We start from the raw sequence: 23,336 nt of genomic DNA on the forward strand, positions 1-23,336 counted from the left end.
TTTCTACTGTGTCAGACCAACACGGCTACCTACCTGAAAATGGATAAAGGAAAACCCAGCCTGCGGTTCACAGTGATTAAGGCTTAAAGGAACTTCCGCTGAGAAGTAAGTCCCACTGAAAGCAGATGGAATTCCCCCTGACACGTTTAAATGATCTAGGTTAGGGTTACTCAAGGGGGTTTTGGAAGGCTGCCTTCCACTTCCACCCTTTTGAGAAAAAAAGCTTCCATAAAGTAAGTTCCCCAAAAGATAACCTCAAGCTCCTTTGATGGAACTCGCTTCAAGGTTTGCTATTCTTTTATTATTTTTAGAGGAAGTGGTAGTAGCACATACAGTGACTGTGGGAACCACGCTTGGTCTCGTCTGCTCAATCTGCTGCAGCCTGTCTTCGCATGCACAGGAAGTCCCTAAAACACCAAGAGTTTGAGACTCATACGCTCCCCTCACCTGGTTTAGCCGGCCAGTCAAAGCTGCGCTGACAGCTTCTCGGAACCGCAGGGGGAGAGCTGAACGCAGGGTGGGGACCAGTTCCGGATTTAAGCAAGCTATAGCTTAGGGCCCCTCTCGGGGCCAGCCAAAAAAAATAAAGGGGGGAAACTGGATGTGCATTTCCAAATATAAGATAAAAAACGAATAAAATAAAACATACAGCAACTGTTTTGTATTGTGTAGGGACTATTAGGTCCATAAATTACCATATAGCATATATTCAACACAAAAAAGCGACAATTCGTTGTTGACAAAAGACAGGTGGACATATAAAGGGCCCCACTACCTTAGGTAGCTTAGGGCCTCATCAAACCTAAATCCGGCCCTGGTGGGGGCCCAAAGGTGGACAAAACACCCCAGAAGTGGCACAGTGTGCCCCCATCAGAGCTACCACCCCTCCCCTAATCACTAAAAACCGTACATTTATTACATTGACACACAAAACAGATTTTAAATTCTCATTGCAAAATGTTTTGTCTTCTGTATTTATCAGTTGCTCTGATAAAAATGATTCTGCTTTCAAGGTGGCATTTACAGACTTTTGCAGATGGAGTGCTCAGAAGACCTTCATTCAGAAGACAGGTTTAACAGTGGTTAAGAAAGTGAAATACCTTGGGATTAATATGACAACTAAAAATGGGAACCTATTTAAAGACAATTATGAAAAATGCTGGATGGAAGTGAAAAAAAGACTTAGAAATTTGGTCAAATTTGAAGCTTTCACTGCTAGGCCGTATTGCTGCGATAAAAATGAATGTATTGCCTAGAATGCTATTTTTTGAGACATCTCTAGATTTGTCTGGCAGGGCAAGAAGCCTAGAATAAAATTCAAAATATTAACGGATGCAAAGCAAAGAGGTGGATTTGCCCTGCCAGACCTTAAACTTTATTATGAATCAGCAGCTTTTTGCTGGTTGAAAGAATGGCTGCTTCTTGAAAACACAGACATCTTGGATTTAGAAGGCTTTAATAATGTAGTCGGATGGCATGCATATTTATGGTATGATAAGGTCAAAGCACATATAGCATTTAAAAACCATATTGTTAGGAAAGCATTGTTTAATGTTTGGATAAGATATAAGGATTTGTTTGAAAATAAAACCCCAAGGTGGCTGTCACCGATGGAAGCAAAGGCTCAGAAAAAGCTCAATCTGGAGGCAAATGGCCGAAATATTGGGAAATTTTGGAACAAGAGGGAGACAAATTGAAATTGCAGAGTTTCGAAAAATTAAAAAATAAAGTGCGAGATTTGCTTCATTATTATCAAATAATGGAGGCATATAATTTGTTTTTTTTTAAATATTTTTATTGCATTTTTTCAGACATAAACAGAAAACAGAAAGAGAAAGAAGAAAAAGAAAAATGTAAAAGAAGAAAAGAAAGATCATAACCCTTCAACAGCTTATTCCAACTTTCCATCGAACTTCCCCGCATCTCCCGCACAATGCATTCTTAATAATAAATTTATCAGCAAATTGTAACCTTGTTTCATGTGTTTCTTTGGTACTTTCAATTGCAATTTAAGTTTAAATCCCTTATTGTCCATTTACTCTAAAAACAATACGTATTATCCTTTTTAACATTTAAACTTTGATCCCTTCAATATTGTTTTCCAATTTCATAAATATTGCACTCTCATTGCTGGGGCTAGCATTTCAAATTATGCGTCATTTTATAGTTCATATAACTTATAAAGTTTTTGCAAATAATTCTTAAATTTTTTCCAGTCCTCCTCCATTGCTTCTTCTCCCAAGTCTCGGATTCTGGCAGTCATTTCGGCCAACTCCATATAGTCAATCAGTTGCGTTTGCCACTCTTCCAACGTGGGTAAATCTTGAGTCTTCCAATATTTGGCGATCAGAATTCTTGCTGCAGTGGTAGCATACATAAAAAACGTTCTATCCTTCTTTAAAACCTTTTGGCCGACAATACCCAAGAGGAAGGCTTCCGGTTTTTTAGGGAAGGTGTACTTAAACACCTTTTTTAACTCGTTGTAGATCATTTCCCAGAAGACCTTCACTCTTGGGCAAGTCCACCAAAGGTGAAAGAATGTTCCTTCAGCTTCCCTGCACTTCCAACATTTGTTATCAGACAAGTGGTATATCTTAGCAAGCTTGACTGGGGTCATGTACCACCTGTATACCATTTTCATAATGTTTTCTTTCAAGGCATTACATGCCGTAAATTTCATACCGGTGGTCCATAACCTTTCCCAGTCTTCAGACATGATATTGTAACCAATGTCTTGAGCCCACTTTATCATGGCTGATTTCACTGTCTCATCCTGAGTATTCCACTTAAGCAGCAAGTTATACATTCTCGATAAAACCTTGGTCTTTGGTTCTAACAACTCTGTCTCAAGTTTCGATTTTTCCACCTGGAATCCTATTTTTTTATCCAACTTAACAACCTCGTTAATTTGGGCATAGTGAAACCAATCTTGCACCTTATCTTTTAAGTTTTCAAAGCTCCGCAACCTCCAATTGTCACCAACTTTTTCTATTAGTTCCCAATATTTCGGCCAACCGGCCTCCATATTGTGTTTTTTCCTCGCCTTAGCCTCCACTGGTGATAACCACCTCGGAGTCTTACTTTCAAGTAAGTCTTTGTATTTCAGCCAGACCATAAAAATTGCTTTCCTGACAATATGGTTTTTGAACATTCCATGTGTTTTTGCCTTGCCGTACCACAGATACGCATGCCATCCTAACGAATTGTTAAAACCTTCCAGGTCTAGGACATCTGTATTCTCTAATAAAATCCAATCTTTCAACCAGCAGAAGGCTGCCGCCTCATAGTATAACCTTAAGTCTGGCAGGGCAAATCCCCCTCTTTCTTTTGCGTCAGTTAGTATTTTAAACTTTATTCGGGGCTTTTTGCCCTGCCAGACAAACTTTGAAATGTCCCTCTGCCACTTTCCAAAACATTCCACTCTGTCCACGACCTGCAAGGTTTGAAATAGAAACAACATTTTTGGCAAAACATTCATCTTAACAGCAGCAATTCGGCCCAGCAAGGAGAGCTTCAGTCTCGACCATGTTTCCAAATCTTTCTTAACTTCTGACCAGCATTTCTCATAGTTATCCTTAAACAAGTTCAAATTTTTAGGCGTCAAGTTTACCCCCAGGTATTTCACCTTCTTAACCACAACTAACTCTGTTTCCTTCTGAAACCCCTCTATTTCTAAGGGCGTCAAGTTTTTCCCCAAAACTTTAGTTTTTTGTTTGTTCAACTTAAATCCTGCCACCCGACCAAATTCTTGTATCAGTTCCAGAACTCTTTTTGTACTAGATTCTGGCTCCTGTAATGTTATTACTAAGTCATCTGCAAATGCTTTCAGTTTATATTGTTTCACTCCGACCGTGATCCCCTGTATTTGCCGGTCCCTCCTAATCATGTTCAGCAAAACCTCCAGGACTGATATAAATAGTAGGGGGGATAGGGGGCACCCCTGGCGTGTTCCTTTTTCAATATAGAACTCCTCTGTCACCACATTGTTCACTATCAACTTAGCTTTTTGTTCTGAATAAATTGCTTCTATACCATTTTCAAACCCTCGTCCCACTCCCATCCCTTCCAAGTTTTTTTTCATAAATTTCCAAGAAATATTGTCAAAGGCCTTCTCAGCATCGATAAAAATTAACACTGCTTTAGTGTTAATATTTGTTTGTAAAAGTTCCAGAATATCGATTATATTCCGAGTATTGTCAAACAAATGCCTGCCAGGAAGAAAGCCTGCTTGGTCCTTATGAATTACTTCATTTAAAACCTTTTTCAATCTACTTGCCAAAATGTCTGCAAATATTTTATAATCCACATTTAGGAGTGAGATGGGACGGTAGTTCCTAAGTTGAGTCTTTTCAGTTTCCACTTTGGGTATCAATGTGATGAAAGCTTCTTTCCACGTTTCCGGTGCCCTTCCTCCCCCCATAATCTGGTTGCAAACCTCCATTAGTGGTAGAATCAAATAGTCTTTTAATGTCTTATAGTATTTGGAGGTAAGCCCATCTGGGCCTGGAGATTTGCCCAGCTGCATATTCTGGATGGCATCCTCAATTTCCTGTTGTGTTATTTTACAATTCAAGGTTGATCTCTTCTCCTGAGACAGTTCTGGTAAGCCATTGAGTTTCAAAAATCGTTCCATCTCAGACACTTCCTCAGGCCCTTGTGTATACAACTTTTTGAAGTATTTCTGGAAACACTTTCTAATTTCACCTGGTTTCTGGATATTTTTCCCTTCCACCTCTAGATTGGTAACGTAATTAAGTTTCTGTCTTTTTTTCAACTGCCATGCCAGCAGTTTCCCACATTTATTTGCTGACTCAAAGGATCTTTGTTTCATTTGTTTAATTTTCCATTCCACTTCTTGATTTATCAATTTCAAATATTGTGCCTGATGGAATTTAATTTCTCGCAAGATCTCTTTGGATTTTGGTTTAGATCTCAACCTTTTCTCTCCGTCTCTTATCTTCTCTAATATTTTATCCTTTTTCCCATTCCAGAGCTTTTTCTTAATTGTATTTTGTTGTATCAGAAACCCCCTCATTACAGCTTTACTGGCGTCCCAGATTGTTCTTTTTTCCACTGAAGTGTTCAAGTTGATTTCAAAATAGTCCTTTAAAGTTTTTTGGGCCTTCTTTACGATCTCTTGATCTCTAAAGAGGGTGTCATTCATTTTCCATCTGAAGGAACCGGCTGGAGTAAGTCTCAATTCCATTTTCAGGGCATTATGGTCGGAGCAAGTCTTTGGGCAGATTTCCACTCTTGTAGTCTTCGGTGCCAGCCCTCTAGTTGTCCAAATTTGGTCGATTCTCGTCCATGATGAGTGGGCCTCAGAAAAGAAAGTTCCCTCTCTACCTAGGGGGTTCCTTGTCCGCCAGATGTCAATCAAATCCATATTGTCTGTCAGTTCAAAAAAGGTTTTCGGTAGTCTGCCGTCCTTGGTTAATTGATTTTGTGACTTATCCATCAAAGTGGAGACCACCCCATTCATGTCTCCCATCATAATGATGTTCGAATAGTCCAGATAGTCCAGTAGTGTCTCATGTAGCTTCTTGTAAAATTCTGCTTTCCCCTCATTTGGTGCATAAATTCCTACTATCAAAACTTTTTCTCCTTGGGATTGTATTTCAATTGCCAAGATTCTCCCTTGCTCATCTTTAAACAAAAATTTCGGTGCTAGGTTCTCCTTTGCGTAGATCACCAGGCCCCTCTTTTTTACTTTGTCTGATGAAATAAATTCTTGGCCTAGTCTTTTGTTAATTAGTACTTTCCTATGGAGCCTAGTCACGTGCGTTTCTTGCAAGCAAATTATATCCAAATTTTCCTTTTTCAAAATATGGAAGATCCTTTTTCGTTTTTCCGGGGAATTTACGCCATTAATATTCCAACTGTACAGCTGCAGAGACATCCTGTATCAATCTGTTGTTACTCTTTATGGGGTGTCCTCCTTTTTGTCCGGGTCCGAGGGAGATGGTGTTGGTTCAGGTCCAGGCTGTGGCAGAGGCCAAGGGGCTGCTGTTCCCTTCTGAAGATCTTCTCCGTTGTCGTGCAGGAACTTCTGGTTGTCCTCTTTTGACTTAATTCTAACCTTCTTTCCTTTCAGTAGCACCTTAAAGACCAACTAAGTTAGTTCTTGGTATGAGCTTTCGTGTGCATGCACACTTCTTCAGATAATCTGAAGAAGTGTGCATGCACACGAAAGCTCATACCAAGAACTAACTTAGTTGGTCTTTAAGGTGCTACTGGAAGGAATTTTTTTATTTTGACTATGGCAGACCAACACGGCTACCTATCTACTTCTTTCCTTTGTATTTAAATGATAAGCCTTGTGGGAACTCCCACCTGTAAGGTATTCCGTTGCCTCTCAAGAGTCTTGCTAGGTCAGTGTAGATGGCTCTGAGATCCAATAGTTGTTTTGGTATATCCTTATAAATTTCCACTCTTCTGTCCTGGATCTCAAGTGATTTATTAAAATGAAGGTCAAGTATTTTGTCTCTCTCCTGTTTAGTCTTTAGAATGATCAGGCAGTCTCTGGGTCTGTCCTTTCTGGTTACACTTCCCAGTCTAAATGCCGTTGTTATTTTAAAGTCTTCGTCTTCCTTTATTCCCCAGAATTTGGAGAATTCTACTGTCAAAAAGCCAGTCAAATCTTCTTTTTCAATCTCTGGGATAGAACATAATCTTAAATTATTTTCCCTGTTTCTCAACTCCACCATAGACAGGTAGGCCTGCTGGTCACTGATGTGCTTGTGTAGTGGCCTTACCTCTCCTTTCAATTCATCCGCTTTTTGAATTGCTTGGTCAGCTTTTTCGTTCGCAGCTTCGGCCAGTTTCCGGTTCTCAGACGTAGCGTCTTTTAAGTTCCCAATTGTTTGTGAGTGCTGTGCCACTTGTTCAGATAGCTTTGTAATGGATGATGTGGCTAAGTCAATTTTTGCTGTTTGGTCATCAACCTTCTTATTTAAGATTGCTAATTGTTGTAGCATTTCCTTCAGAAGTGCATCAGATCCACCTGCAGCCATATCCTCTGTTGCTGGTTGTTCAGCTTCCTTGAGTTCAGCTGTTGCTGAAGGTTCAGTTCCCTTCAATTCAGCTACTGTTGGAAGTTCAATTCCCTTCAGTACAGCAGGGACTGATGATCTACGTGACTGAGAGGTCAGAGTTGTTTGCACAAGCTGGCCTTTTGTTGCTTTCGTTTTAGATCTTGTTTTCGGTTGGCCACTCATTCCCCACCTGTCTATGAGTCAAGGTCAAGCTGTCAAAAGTTCCATGGGAAGGACAGGCCTCAGTGTAGATAACAACAGCGGAGAGACAAAACAAAGTTAGTTCCCAAGGAATTGTAAATCCCAGTCTCCACTAGAGGGAGTACAGTTGGAGGGAGAACAGTTGGAGTTCAGGAAGGAAGGAAAAAAGTTATGGTCGCCATTAAAGTTCCTGCAGCTAAATAATTTTCCAATAGTCCTTAAAACTTTTTCCACTGGCAGAGCCCTTCCAAAATTGCCACAAGTATCACCTCTCAAGGCGCAGGATACAATTACTTAGTTATATAGTCCAAAGTTGCCTCTATGTATCTGTTTCAATTTTATAGATTGTATCAGCAAAGGACATTTCTTTTCCCCTGCCACCCCGAGGCTGGGTCTTGAACTTTAAAGTCCACCAAAGGAGAAGGTTCCCAGATTGCTTCCACTCTATAGAATAAATTAATAAGAAAACTTGCCTTTCATTTCAAACCTCAGTACTGTCAGACGCATAATGCTTCCACTTTAAAATCCTTTTTCACTGCGTCCAGCCTGTCAGTTCCTTTGCCTTTGATCTATAAGCTTTGCCGGAAGACGGACTTCCTGTTTCTCGTCATTCCGCTTTCAGCCAAATTCAAAATCTTGAAAGTCTTAAAATTGTAAAGTCCCAATTACTCACGGATTGTGGTTTTCCAAATTTGAAAGTTTCAGGAAGAAAGGTCAGCGCTGATCAGCAACAGCAGCGCGGCTTCGCTCCGTTGACTGCGAAACGACCCTCAGCGCCGCTACCCCCTCCGCGATCCGGAGCCCCGTTACGGGGTCCCTTCAACGTTTTAGGGGCTGCTTCTGGCACCCGCCGGGTCTCGGGACCACAGGCTTCTACCACCTGTGGTTTTCCTATGTGGGTCTCCGCTTCGCCGTAGCGGACGACCCGTTTTCAGCGGAGCTCCCCTCTCCTTACAAGGAGCAGGCAGCCATTACCGAACGCGCCGCCTCCGGAACTTTGGACAAAAAAATGGATTCCAGGTGGAAAAATCAAAATTGGAAACAGAACTGTTAGATCCCAAAACTAAGGTTTTGTCAAGGATGTATAACTTGCTGTTGAAATGGAATACTCAGGATGAAACTGTGAAATCTGCTATGATTAAATGGGCACAAGATGTTGGACATAATATTATGATGGCTGACTGGGAACAGTTATGGACCACAGGCATGAAGTTTACGGCATGTAATGCTTTAAGAGAGAATATTATGAAAATGATATACAGGTGGTACATGACACCAGTCAAGCTTCCAAAAATTTATCACTTGCCCGATAATAAATGTTGGAAATGTAAGGAAACTGAAGGTACATTCTTTCACCTTTGGTGGACGTGCCCAAGGATTAAGGCTTTCTGGGAGATGATATATAATGAAATGAAAAAGGTATTTAAATATACCTTCCTGAAGAAACCAGAGGCCTTTCTCCTGGGCATAGTCGGCCAATTGGTGCCAAAGAAGGATAGAACTTTCTTTATGTATGCCACAACAGCAGCAAGAATACTTATAGCAAAGTACTGGAAGACACAAGACCTACCCACTCTGGAAGAATGGCAGATGAAGGTGATGGACTATATGGAATTGGCGGAAATGACTGGCAGAATCCGAGATCAGGGAGAAGAGTCGGTGGAAGAAGACTGGAAAAAGTTTAAAGACTATTTACAGAAATATTGCAAAATTAATGAATGTTAGAATGATGTTGGATAGAAATTAAGTGGTTTTTAGCTGTAATATTATAAGGGAATATGAAAAATGGATTATTAACAGGTAAAAATTTAATGTCACAACATTTTAAGATTAAAGACTAGGATAAACAAAGAGGGGAAGGATTTGCTGAACTAACAAACTAAATTGGAATACAAAAAAGGGAGGGGCGAGGAGGTCCGGGAAATAAGCAAATGAAAGATAAGTAACGGAAAGATTGAGTTGTTTTTAACTACTTTTATTTTGTATTTTTGTATTTTTGTTTTTTTCTTTTGTAATATTTTGAAAATCTTAATAAATATCTCTTTTAAAAAAATAAATAAATTCTCATCGCAAAATGTTTTGTCTTCTGTATTTATCAGTTGCTCTGATAAAAATGATTCTGCTTTCAAGGTGGCATTTACAGACTTTTGCAGATGGAGTGCTCAGAAGACCTTTGTTCGCCAAAGCTACACAAAAGTGGAGGCCGCGTAGTGTTCAGGTGCTCAGCATGTTTATATCCACAAATTCCCCCCTTTTGCTAACATTGTTGGATCTATTTGCATCACCATAACAATTATTGATAAATCCAGCAAGCTATGTTTCTTAGAATTAAAGTGTTTTCCTCCATGTTTGCAGGGTAAAAAAATGGCAGTTTCTATATTGTGTATATATTGTGCATATTGTGTATATTGTGTGTGTGTATATATATATTGCGTATATCAGTTGCAGTTTTACCCAGTGCTTTTTTCTGGGGGTACGCAGGGCTACGCATACCCCTAAACCTTTTGTGAATCTAAGTTTGGCCTAATTGAGGGGCAGTATTTCAATAAGAGTAGAAAAGTGAGACATTTTTTTAAAAGGAAAAAAAGCACTGGTTTTACCTGTGTACTGGATATGAGATCCTGGGTTTTGGTTTCGTTCATTCAGTGATATAAATTATATTGCAGGATGTCCAGGTTAAGCTGTCCTCTGGCAAAACACTAGAACAGGAGGCTTGTTGATTGCTTTAGCAAGCCATTCAGAGTTGCTAACAAGAGGTAGCTTTCTCTAATTTCCGGGTTCTAGTTAGGAGGCGCTGGATGGAAACTGCAACAGGATTTTCTGCGCCTGGAACACGGTATGTGGATTAGGCTCCCTGCATCCCTGCATCTGTTGGCAAGAGCTGCTGTGCAATGTACATCCATTAGATTAGTCTAGCCTGCCTTGCAGGCTGTTGCAATGTGCAAATATAAAAGGCAGGAGGAGAGGGGAGGAAAATAGACAACCTTGAGCTCCTGGGTGGAAGAGCAAGAAACAAATATATGGCCACCAACATGGATGCTTAAAAAGAGGACTAGATGAATTCAGGAAGGATGAGGCTCTCAGTGGCTTCTAGCGTTGCTGGCAGTCGCGGCCAGTGTGCTTTTGAATACTGCTATATATTGTCAGCCTGCATATGCATTTGAGATCTGGTACCCAAGAAAAGTGCTAGACTTTGCCTGCTATATACTGTGTTAGATTATTATCTATTATGGTCACTTTTTAAGACCTTACCTGTGGTTTCACAGTTGAGACGCCGGAAAGGGTGCTTGCATTTCCTTTGCAACCCTGAGCCCCACATTCAAGAGAACTAGCCAGCATCTAGTCAAGCTCATTCTTTTTCATAGGTCTCTTGAGATTTAACCATTTGGGGCCATGGAAGATGAAGACGGCTACTTGGCGTTAAGTCCCCAGCCAAGTAATAAAAACTCTGCACGCTGGGCAGAAGCTAAGAGGATGCAAGGTATGTTTTTTTTTAATAGAAAAAAATTCTTCGTTTGCACTTTTATATTATTATTAAACAGTGGCCTTCTATGGGACACACAACCCTCTCTGAATTAGGTTTGAGCAACTTTTTGGGGTATCACTGCTAGTTCATATTTTGTTGGTTGTATTCAACTAATTTTTTACTCAATGTAGATTCGTTGCAATTGGTGCACCGCAAACCTAACCGTGTCTACTGAGGAGTAAGTTCTGCTGAATTCAATGGAGTTTACTTTCCAGGTGAAAGTGGGCTTAGGAGGATAGCCTTGGTCATGTGCATTAATTTCAGTGGGTCTACTCAGAGTAACATCTAGTTGAATACCACTCTGCGTAAGTGAGTTTGATACTTTGTAAGCTGCTTAGCAGTAAATGCAGAGAGCAGGGAGCAGTTGGGCATAAGGTTCATTTTATTTCATACTTTGCATGACAGTGTTGTGCTAATCTTTTTTATTATTTATATTTGTGTTAAAATTCACAACATCAGTGGCATCAGTGGCAGCTAGGGAGAGGCTGACATTGCTTGTTATTTGATACTGGACATCTGGAAAGGGAACCAAAAGGGGGAAACAAAATGATCTGGAGGGCCAGTAGAAAAAGAAGGCAAGGTCATGAATACAGGCACATAACATAAAGAAAATTTACAAAGTTCTCCTTCTCTCCTAATCTAAGAACTAGGGTTCATCCAATAAAGCTGGATGTTGGGAGATTCAGGACAGACAAAGGGACAGTGCATATTGAAATTATAGAATCCACTCCTGCAAAACTTGGATGGCTTTGAAAGGGTATTAAACAAAATCATGGAGGATAAGGCTGCCAGTGGCAACGAGCAGTAGCGTCTTTTTAATCGTGCTTTTCACTGTTAAAATTTGTATGGTTGTGTTTTTAGGTTTTCATTGGTGTTTGTAATTTACAGTATTTAAACGTGAGCCACTTTGAGGTACCTTGCAATAAGAGTACCTAAGAAATATAACAATGTTGCAACAGTTGTGCGCTCTCTGCTGAGTGGTGGCAAGAGGCCATGGGGTTCCAGGCATTCACCTGGGGTCTGTGTTCCTTTGGAGAATTGAGACACGGTGGAGACTGTTGTGGCTTTAAGAAATAATAAGGTCTAGAGCTGGCCATGTCTTTGAGGCAGGAGAATCTGGCCAAAAGCAAGGCTAGTCTAGAGCAGTTGATATACTTCTGAATATAATGCACTGTCTGCTCTGCACACTTTCAGTGCAATTTTTGACAGGGTCAAGTTGTTGTTGTTATCATCATCATCATCATCATCATCATCATCATTTATTAATCTTGAGGCCAGAGTGCTAGATACTTGTGGTACTGTTTTGTGATAAAATACTATTTCTAAAAGTTCAGGTTGAACCGGGCCAGCAGAAATGAATGCATGCTGGCAGTGTGATTTCTTAAAACAGCCCTGGGCCCACAAAGCCGGCTGAAGCCTCTTGCATTGCTACTTTTCTATCAGCTGCACAAATGCAACATTCATTGCAGTCCAATTGCAAACTAAAATAATGTTCCTTCCAGCACTCACCAGAGGAAGTTAGATGTGACACAAATTGCAATGCCCTAGAAGGGACCAAGATATCTGAGGGAACTTCTGGCCTGTTGTATCACTTCCCTGCCCTGCCCAGCAACTGTTCTCCTCATATGGGGCACTGCTGAAAGTATCATGCACTCCAGAGGTGTGCTTAGCATGGACTAGAAACCTGGCCTTTAGTGCTGCAGCTCCTGCTCTCTGGAATCAGATACCAGCCAAAATCAGATAGATATGCTATGTGTGATAATGTTCAGTCAACTACTGAAGACTTCGTTTGTTTGGGAAGGCTTTAACCCAGTCATTTATGGAAGATTCCTTTTGTATCTGATGAAATTGTGTTGCACTGCAAGTTTTATTGTTTTTAGAACCTGTGTTTTGTGTTTGGCTTTATTTTTAATCACGGAGACTGCTTTGATGACTTTATACTGTGAAGCATTCTTTAAATTTGTTTAAATAATAATAATAATAATAATAATAATAATAATAATAATAATAATAATAATAATAATAATAGCTGCTGTGGTCTACTTCTGGATACCAATTGCTGGAGATTACAAGTGGAGAGAGTGGTATTGTGCTCATATGCTGCTTGCAAACTGCATAACAGGGTTTTTTTGGTATGTTCTGAGGTCTCCTTCGTCTGTGCCAGTCAGACATTGCAAAACCTTAGTGCATGGTAGCCCCTGCAGAGGGCCAACAAGGCATGTTTACAACAACAGCTTCTCTGTCCTGAATATAATGATTGTTTCTGATTCAGGACATACGGTTGTTTCCAGGATACTCATGCCAAAAATATGAAACATGGCAATCTTAGTGCTGTGTTGAATATGTATTGGGGGGGGGGGGAATTAGCTGACAAGGGTCAGAACTGTGGCTAAGTTTCCTCACTCCACATTGAATTCTTGCAGGCAATTCTAGGCTAATCGCTCGGTACAAAATCTCGCTGGGGATATTAGGGGCAACCTGTGTCATTCTGGGATCGGCCGTGATTGCGTTGATCGTGTTTGGTAAGTTCTTAGATGTCCGTCTTCGTTTCCCAAAAAACAAACAAACAAACAAACAAACAAACAAACCCAAAACCCCTTTATTTTAAAACCACATGGCATGTGTAGTGCACAGTTCCTTGGTCAAAACTCTGGGGGGGGAAATAGAAATAATATTCAGAGTGAGGGGAGGGGGAGACAATGAAGGGAATCTGTGTTCCCTCCCCCAGTAAATGTACAGGTAAGGTGGATCATCTTAAACTAGAGCGCTTGGTATCTTTTCAGTTTAGAAAGAGGTTGTATGACTCTCAGGCCTGGCTTGCCCATGAAGCAAGGTGAGGCGTTGGCCTCAGGGTAGCAGACCTTCAGACAGCTGGAAGGGACATATGCCCACCCAAATAATGGCTAGCTGTGCAGACCATGGGTAGGCAAACTAAGGCCCGGGGGCCGGATGCGGCCCAATCACCTTTTCAATCTGGCCCGCGGATGGTCCGGGAATCAGTGTATTTTTACATGAGTAGAATGTGTGCTTTTATTTAAAATGCATCTCTGGGTTATTTGTAGGGCATAGGAATTCATTCACACACACACCCCAAAAATAGTCTGCCCCCCCCCCAAGGTCTGAGGGACAGTGGACCGGCCCCCTGCTGAAAAAGTTTGCTGACCCCTGGTCTAGAGCTCAGGGTGTGAGGGTCTGTCGAAAGCTGAAACGCAGTGCCTAATTCTCTCCCTCTTCCTGGTGACGTCTAGTAATGCAAAATATTACAGTAGGCTTGTTGTCGCATGCAAAGTGTTTTTCAGCCCAGGCAAGGATCGACCAAGGAAGCAGGGAGGTGGGGCACATTAGGTGACATCATATTACACATAGCAGAAGATGTTGAGAGAGAGAGAAAGAGAGAGAGAGAGAGAGAGACAGAGAGAGAGAGAGAGAGAGAGAGAGAGGAAACTCAAGTTTGGGCAAAAGACACATGACTATCATAATGTTTCATTGCAGCCTTAATAGTATGCATTTGCCCTGAGCAGTGGTGCAGTGGTGATTTGTGAAGTACATGCGCTGTTAATGGCAACCAACATAGTCAAACCCCTTCTAAGACAATACAACAAAACTGCACTGTTGAGCGTTGCAGGCATTACAGCTTCCTAGTTAAGTCAGCTTTTTTTCTATTTTATTCCAACCCCCCCCCCCACACACACAAAAAATAAAAAGTTGAAGATAACATAGAGTTACGACCGTGAGGGTCATCTAGTTCACCTCTGTGAGGGTTTTTTTGGGGGGGATAGTTCCCTTTCTTTCAGGGGGGGGGGAGAAACATTCATGAGTGTCTATTCTTTCATCCTTCAAATCATCTCTCTGGTGCTCTATCTACACCTCACATTAGTGGTTATTGTTGGAATTGGGAGGTACGTGATTAAAAGCTCCCCCCATAAGCGAGAGGCTAGACCAGGGGTGTCTAAACTTTTTTCAAGGAGGGCTAAATTTGATGAAGTGAACCAAAGGGCTGACCAAAGTTGTTGACCTTTTTTTTAGGATTGAAGTTTTTGAGCTATTTTTACGATTTTACCACCGGAAAAAATGTACATGCTTGGGCTAGAAGGACTTCCTCTTTGTTTCCCTTCCTCTGGCAGGATAAGACCTTATTAATCAGACAGACCACTGAAAACTGAAGTACAGATGATGTTGACCACCTAGCTGCTGCCAGAGCAAACTGCACTTTAGTGCTGGTTCTGAGTGTGTCTTAATGTATTTTTAACTATTGGTTTATTACTTTGCATTTTATAATGATGCTTTTAAAGCCGCCGTGAATCCCAGTTTGGAAGAAAGGTAGACTATATTAAATTCAAGGGAAGTAATAGTGCCACTGTATTCTGCTCTGGTCAGACCACACCTGGAGTACTGTGTCCAGTTCTGGGCACCACAATTCAAGAAGGACACTGACAAACTGGAACGTGTCCAGAGGAGGGCAACCAAAATGGTCAAAGGCCTGGAAACGATGCCTTATGAGGAACGGCTAAGGGAGCTGGGCATGTTTAGCCTGGAGAAGAGGAGGTTAAGGGGTGATATGATAGCCATGTTCAAATATATAAAAGGATGTCACATAGAGGAGGGAGAAAGGTTGTTTTCTGCTGCTCCAGGGAAGCGGACACGGAGCAATGGATCCAAACTACAAGAAAGAAGATTCCACCTAAACATTAGGAAGAACTTCCTGACAGTAAGAGCTGTTCGACAGTGGAATTTGCTGCCAAGGAGTGTGGTGGAGTCTCCTACTTTGGAGGTCTTTAAGCAGAGGCTTGACAACCATATGTCAGGAGTGCTCTGATGGTGTTTCCTGCTTGGCAGGGGGTTGGACTCGATGGCCCTTGTGGTCTCTTCCAACTCTATGATTCTATGATTCTATGAAATAAATAAGTAGGTATTTGGGGATGAGGGAGTGCAGTGTGACATGCAGCTGCAACCCCATCATCTGGAGGTTTTCAAGGCTGGGAGGGTTAAATCATAGCTGTCAAGTGTCCCTTATTTGAAGGGACAGTCCCTTATTCCAGCGCCATGTCCCGCTGCTATCCCTTATTGATGGATGTCCCTTAAATGATGTCCCTTAAATTTCAAAGGAAGCAGCTCCTCTCCCTCCCTCCCTGCCGGCCAGGGAGGAGGGAGGCTCCAACTGTGTTGCTTAGCTGTGTTGCTCACCCAATAAGGAGTCTAAGAACGACTGGGGGGTGGAGCTTGCATGCCTTGTGTGTGGCTAGTTAATGCAAGCTGAGGGGTTTTTTGAATGCTGGACGCCATTTTGTTGCACGTGCCGCTGCAAACTTTGCAGTGCAAAGCCAGGCCGGGGAGCCATCTTAAGTTGAGGCTGCATAGGCCTTGTGGTGCATGTGATTCAGATTCTATTCAGTTGAACCTCTGGTTACAAAGTTGGTTGGACAGTGTTCTCGAAGCTACCACAGCATGAGTTTGACCAGACTGCAGGAGGACAGGAAGACTGGAGTGCCTGGAACAGGTGAGGCTGCAGGTCCCTTATTTTGGCTGCTGATCCCTTATTTTCAAGGCTGCTGGTCCCTTATTTTCAAATTTGTAAATTGACAGCTATGGGTTAAATAAAGATTTTTAAATAATGGTTCAGTTTGGCTCCCAGCCTTTGATGCTGGGAGGGAATATAGATGTATAGCAGGTAAAAAGGGTTGGCTTAACCCTTGCTGCTCCCATCATATTTAACCCGCAGCAGAGGTTTGCATCCAGAAAGGGGGAAATGGTCTGGAGAACAGTATTTTTTTTGGGGGGGGGAAGCAGCAGGAGGTGAGTTTTCCTGCAGTTTCTCCACTTCAGTGTCCCACCACCCAATTCAGTTTAGGCCTCAGATGTTAGAAATCCAGTGATTGTTGTCTAAGGGCACTTCCTGACTGTCACTATTTTTGGGCGAGATTCAGTCACCTACTGGCAAGATTCTGGTTGCGCAGTTGTCATGGATTGAGCACTTTTATGCAACAAACCCACTTCTCTAAAAGCCTGGATTTAATTTCATTGTATCAAATTTATATACCGCCCTTCATCTGAAGATATCCGGGTGGTTCACAAGATTTCTGGCAACAAGGAAAGAGATGGGGGCAGGGATGCATTTGAAATTGTGGGATAACACTTGCTTTGTGCTGCCTCACACTGCTATTTATTGTAAAACGGCTTTCTGGTATCATCTGCCCCTCTGCGCTTCAAGCTTTGGAGGGAGGCTTATGGAAAGGTGAAACTCGTGAAACAGCCGCCAATGCTACTGAGGATGAAGCAGGAACCTTGAAAAGCCCAACGAGAGCAGATAGAAGCCCCTGTTCTGAACAGATGGCCATTCACCTGTGTGAGCCGTTTACAGGTAAGCTCCCATCTCTTCCTCCTACAATGCCTGAAACATTTGCCTGGTACTGGAGAAAATGAGGTTCTTAATGTAGGGACGGATCTGAAAATAGTGAGATATTTGAGTCCCACGTCCTTTAGGACTTCTGAAACTAACCTGTGCACTCTGAATTGGGATTGGACATGAATAGTCAAGCCGTGTGGCTGCTTCCTGCTCCTTCTCACAGCCATCCCCACCAGCAATCTGGCTGCTGCATTCTGCAGTTTCCCAAACAGTTTTCAGGGCAGCTTCACATAGAGCACCTTGCAACTAGCAGAGCATGAAGTATTAGTTCAGTCTTCATTTGTGTGAACAATCATAGTGGTACCTCGGTTCTCAAACACCTTGGTACTCAAACAACTTGGAACCCAAACACTGCAAACCCAAAAGTAACTGTTCCGGTTTGCGAACCTTCCCGGAAGCCGAACATGCTCCGTTTTGAGTGTTATGCTTCTGATTTGAGTGCCACGCTGAGATCTGTCTTTTTGTTTTTGCGGCTCTTTTTTGTTTTGTTTTTGTGACTGTGTGGAACCTAGTTCAGCTATTGATTGAGTGACTGCAGTACATTTTTGGTTTCATTTTTTTCCTTTTCAATGAATTGCTTTCATTTTATGTATCAATAGTCTCATTAGATAGTAAAATTCATGTTAAATTGCTGTTTTAGGGATTGTTTTTTAAAAGTCTCAAACAGATTAATCCATTTTGCATTACTTTCTATGGGGAAGCGCACCTTGGTTTTGGAACGCTTTGGTTTTGGAGCAGACTTCCGGAACAGATTTGAGAACCATGGTACCACTGTATGTAAAGAGCTGAAATGATGACTAGACTAAAATAACCAAATGCCTTTTCTTTCTCTTTTTTCCTCCTTATAGAAAGTGCCAGGTGTAAGCTCTGTCCAAACAACTGGGTGGCACGGGAGGGGAAGTGCTACTGGTTTTCTAAAGAGAAATGGCAATGGCTTGGGGGCTACAACGACTGTTCCAGGAAGAGATCTCAAATGCTCGTGGTCCGGGATTGGGCAGAAATGGTAGGAAAAACAACGTGACTCTGGATTTTGCGATTCAGGTCTTCAGTCATGTGCTGTGTACAAAAATGCACATACTGGAGTTATGAAAAATTAAAAAATGCACTGTATTAGGGAAGCTTCCTTTGCAAAAAAAAATAATTTAAAAAATGTATGCATTAGGCAAAGCTGCTTCTAAAATAGGTACCGTATTTTTTGCTCTATAAGACTCACTTTTTCCCTCCTAATAAGTAAGGGGAAATGTGTGTGCGTCTTATGGAGCGAATGCAGGCTGCGCAGCTATCCCAGAAGCCAGAACAGCAAGAGGGATTGCTGCTTTCACTGCACAGCGATCCCTCTAGCTGTTCTGGCTTCTGAGATTCAGAATATTTTTTTTCTTGTTTTCCTCCTCCAAAAACTAGGTGCGTCTTGTGGTCTGGTGCGTCTTATAGAGCGAAAAATACGGTATATTAGAAGAAATTCACACACCCAAAACACTGGTGTGGAAATGTAGAGAACTGAGTTGAAGGTTGGAAAAATTAGAAACTGAAACGGAAGCATCCCTGCCCAACAAGTTTTCGACAAAGAAACAAGAACACTAGCAGAATTACAATTTCCCTCGTGTTATTGACAGGAATTCATACAGGACTTCACTCAAGAGAAATATCCTGTCTGGATTGGACTTAATGTTACACATCTGCGCAACACCTGGACCTGGGTGGAAGGCTCAGCCTTAAATCAAGCCCTGTAAGTGTTTTCCTACATTTGTACAAACACCACCTTTCCTGTACAGTAATAGCTTTCTCTGAATTGCAGATGCCTCATTTCCATATTAGTGCCTTTGTCTTCTCTACATTGTTAGCTTGGAACTAGTATTTTTCCTTTCCAAGTTTTATGTACCTCCTATAATAAGTAACTTTTATTATTTTTCCTCTACAAATCTCTCTCTCTCTCTCTCTCTCTGTGTGTGTGTGTGTGTGTGTGTGAGAGAGAGAGAGAGAGAGAGAGAGAGAGAGAGAGCAACAAGTAATGCCTACTCTAACCAAATTCACAAGCCGCACTCCACACACCAAATTTCAATAGCTTCAAACTTGGTGTTTAGTGTGGAATTGCCATGCTTTATTTGCTCTCCTTTTATGGGACACCCACAGTATTTCCCTTGCAGTTCTTCCACCTTTTCTCAGATTAACTTTTTCCTAAAGAAAAGTAGCTCACGCTTCACAAGTTTCTTTAACACCACCCTACTATGGTAGGGGGAGGAATGTGGACATGGACTGTGAGATATTGGGAACATGAGCCTATCGCAGCTCAGCACGTTGTCACACCACAAGCACAGTACAAGGCCCTCAAATTGCGGGCCAGGCCTCCCTCACGAGGTACATTCAGACAATCAGGCTTGAGCAAGTGAGACTTCTTCCATTGTGATTTTGCTCTAAAATTACTATGGCCACTCTTCTGTCATCTTAGTCCCTCAGTTAGGAGATTAGATGTTTGTGGGGTTAAAATTTGCAAACTGGGAAGTTCAGGTTAGCTTTCACTGTTGATTACTGTTATCCATGGCTATAGCTAATCTGAACTTCCCAATTTGGAGATTATATGTCTTGGAGAAACAGGGTTAAATAAATGATTGGAGGATAGACTGCAGGCAGTGATTAGTTGTGACCACTAATTCAGACTGCTGTGTTTTAGATGCAATAATCCCTCAGAATATCAGATTTGGGGAGCAGGAGAAGGAAAATCCTCAGGAGCTTCTCAGAGACACTAGGCTGGATGGACTAGATCAGGGGAACCTTTCTTGGTCCAGCGGGCCAGATTCTTCTCTTATCACCTTGTGGTCCAACTTCCATAGGTGGACAGGACAATGTACCTGTCAACCATATGACATAATGGCATCAGTTGATAGACACCTGCTGGAGTCTGTTGGCAGCTATTCTCAAGTTCCAGACAAATGGCTGGTCCCTGCTGCTGGACAAGATATACCTTTGGTCTAATTCTGCACGGTGCTTCATGCATTGTGAAATTACTGACCGGAGGTTTTCTCTGTTCCCACAGGTTCCCACTGCCTCTTCCAGGAACTGGAGCTGGTTGTGGAGTTGTGAAATCCGGTCAAGTTCGCTCTGAAATGTGCACCGCTGAATTTAGGTGGATTTGTGAAAAAGAAGCCATTTTGTTCTAACCTGTGAAAGCCAGCCATATGCTAAATATGATAAACCATTTTTATTTACCTGAACCACAAAGGCTTCATGAGGGAGAGCTGCTGTCCCAAGTAATCATCATCCCCTCTATTAGTGCACATGAGCCATAAATTCCTATCAGTTTGGAAACAGGGCAATCTAAAAATTAGGTGGTAGCTTCTAAATGCTCAGGGGACTCCTTAGATATGCAGACATATATATATATAACTTTGTAAATTAAATGTCCAAGTATTTTTATTTTTTAATTCCTGAAACAACCTCCTGAACTCCATGACCCCCTTCAGTCCAAGCCCCATATCTCTGACACACTCTGCTATCTTGCAGTGTTCATTTGTTTTTCTAGTGCAGCACTGGATGTGGCAAGTACACACTTGAGCACTGCTTTCTGCACTGAAGCCGCGCTGGAAATGGACAGGGCAGGGCAGAGTGGGATAGAGGCGTCCTATTGTATGCCATGGTGTGGTCTGGAGAATTTCCCGTGTCGTATCTTCACTGGTTTCAAAGTTTTTGCATATTAGTAAAATGTAAGTAAAAGACAGTCATACCTTGAATGTCGAACGCCTTGCAATTCGAACTTTTGGCTCCCAAATGCCACAAACCCAGAAGTGAGTGTTCCGGTTTGCGAATGTTCTTTTGGAACCCGAATGTCCAACATGGATTCTGTGGCTTCCAATTGGCTGCAGGAGGTTCCTGCAGCCAATCGGAAGCTGAGCCTTGGTTTCCAAATGTTTTGGAAGTCGAACGGATTTCCGGAACGGATTCTGTTTGACTTCCAAGGTACGACTGTAAACATGCTAAATTAGCTCACTGCCCAGGGCATCAGAACATTTTTCTATGTACATTATCCTGTGCAAATAACCTAATTTGCATAGAAGTAGATAAGTAGGTAGCGCTGTGGCAGGAAGGTTAACAGCTTTTCCGTGCACACTGGTTTCCATCACGGTCTTCCATTGCGCTAGAAGCAGTTTATTCAGGCTGGCTACATGGCCCAGAAAGCCAAGCCCAGGGCTAACAGTCATATATATTATATACTGTGTATCTATCTATCTATTTGCTTAACATCATTCAATAAATAAACAAAAGAACTTTAACACTAGAGTTTGACATGTTGGAAAAGAAAATGCACAAGCACCTTAAATTCATCCTCTTAGAAATGCCCACCAGGGGCTGCTTAGCCACCAGGGGCTGCTTAGACGTCTCAGTAATGTAACCAAAACATTTTTCTGAGGAAGTGGCTATTGTATTATACCTCTCTAACTGGCCACATAAGAGAAGAAGGTTCCACAGGGGTACCTGCAAACCTGTTGCACCTGCTTTCGCCCCTCTTTACCTTAAGTTTTTGCTTGTCAGCTAAGGTAAGAGACCAAACTTTGCACCCATGTCCCTGCAATGGGAACTGCATGGATGGCAATGCATACAATGAGGAGCTCTTTCTAGCCAGGCAGCGGTTGTCAGATACAAGATTAAGTCTCTGCGGAACAAGCCGTCTGGTTAACAATGGTTGCAACCTCCTGTGTCTGCACCACAGAACAAGATCACGTGTAAAACCAATCTGGTTACACCCTTCCCATCGAAGCATACTCTCTGAGTTGGATTCACATGACATAACTTCACTGGGGTAATACTCCAATGGTATCCCAGTTTAAGCATCCTTTTTCTCTCTCTCTCTCTCTCTCTTGTCTCACTGTTTCATCCTAGATCCCCTTACAATACCTCTCAGAAATTTACCAGCGGTTCAGAGATTTGGGATAAAAGGGCTTGATGCAGAATTGTTACGCCATCCTTCAATTTCGGGCAATCACGGTTGCAGCAGCGTTTGAAAGTCAGATCCCTGCATATAGACCCTTCTTTTTAGAGCTTTGCAAGAAGTCTGCATCTTGATTATTTGCAGCCAATTATGTCACGTTTTCTTCTAGCTTAGTTACATGAGCGCCATCTAGGGGCCAACCAGCCACAAGCAGGTCATTTATCCAATAAAGCAAATTTGCCTCCCATCCTCTGTACTGCTGTGCTTTGCAGGGACATACAAAGTGGGGTGCGGGCCGCCTCGGGTGCCACCCTGGGGGGGTGACAAAATGGCCCGCTGCCTCCCCCCCCCCAGCTGTAGGACGGTTGTCCGTATGGGCGCCACATGTGCACAGTCGTGCGGGCGCTGCTGGGTGGTTTGCCCCGCCCCTATAGGTGGTATGCCCCGCCCCTCAGCGCCTCGCAACAGGTGCTGGAGAGGCTTTCTCCACTACTGGTGCTTTGCCTAAAATCTCAGAACGTTGGTGGAATAAGTACAACAACGTTGCTCTCAAAAATGGATTTGGAACCTTTTTAAGTTTGTTGTTGTTTAGTCGTGTCTGACTCTTCGTGACCCCATGGACCAGAGCACGCCAAGCACTCCTGTCTTCCACTGCCTCCCACAGTTTGGTCAAACTCATGCTGGTAGCTTCGAGAACACTGTCCAACCATCTTGTCCTCTGTTGTCCCCTTCTCCTTGTGCCTTTTAAAGTTTAGTTAAGGATAATTTATTCAGGGATGGGATCACCCATATATGATGTGACCCAGTGGCCTAATGGGTAAGGCATCAACCTCGGGAGCTAGAGACTCTGGGTTCAAGTCCCATCTGGGTCGTTCCTTGTTCTTGTTTGGAAGGGAGCAGGTGGCACTGTAGTCTAAACCACTGAGCCTCTTTGGCTTGCCGATCGAAAGGTTGGCAGTTTGAGTCTACACAATACTTTACAGCCTTTGGATAGAGGAGAAGAGACCCAGAGAGCATGGTGTTTGACGTAGGCATGTCTAACAAAGGGACTTGGGGTTGAATAAATGTGCTGGTTTGAATGTTCTTGTCTGTGCAAGCGTATTAGAGGCGCTTGGACAACCCAGTCAGATGGGGAAGATATAATTGGTTGGCATCCATTTGTCTTGGGAGACAATGGAGGACTGTACCTTTGGAGGTGAGGTCAAGCTTTTGGAAGGTTGTAGCGCCTGCTTGTGGCTGTAGAGACTGATG

The 23,336-nt window shown here is 42.4% G+C and overlaps 2 protein-coding genes across 4 annotated transcripts in view; one reads left to right on the plus strand and one right to left on the minus strand.

Moving 5' to 3' along the window:
• LOC308581119 (C-type lectin domain family 2 member D-like) overlaps positions 1-23,336 on the minus strand; it is a 79,955-nt gene that overhangs the window by 24,130 nt on the left and 32,489 nt on the right. The window lies entirely within an intron of this gene.
• On the plus strand, positions 10,614-21,429 carry LOC308581113 (killer cell lectin-like receptor subfamily F member 1). 3 transcript variants are annotated; one of them, XM_081183598.1, is made up of 6 exons: positions 10,614-10,716; positions 13,185-13,283; positions 16,970-17,119; positions 18,013-18,167; positions 18,778-18,890; positions 20,196-21,429. In XM_081183598.1, exons 1-6 carry the CDS (start codon positions 10,629-10,631, stop codon positions 20,317-20,319), a joined length of 729 nt encoding a protein of 242 aa, XP_081039724.1. In that variant the 5' UTR covers positions 10,614-10,628; the 3' UTR covers positions 20,320-21,429. The 3 variants fall into 3 exon arrangements, with proteins under 3 accessions (XP_081039724.1, XP_081039725.1, XP_081039726.1); XM_081183599.1 differs by lacking the exon at positions 10,614-10,716 and adding an exon at positions 11,170-12,421; XM_081183600.1 differs by lacking the exons at positions 10,614-10,716; positions 13,185-13,283 and adding an exon at positions 15,629-16,258.

The sequence above is a fragment of the Podarcis bocagei genome (assembly GCF_964188305.1).
Source record: "Podarcis bocagei genome assembly, chromosome: 2".
NCBI lineage: Eukaryota > Metazoa > Chordata > Lepidosauria > Squamata > Lacertidae > Podarcis > Podarcis bocagei.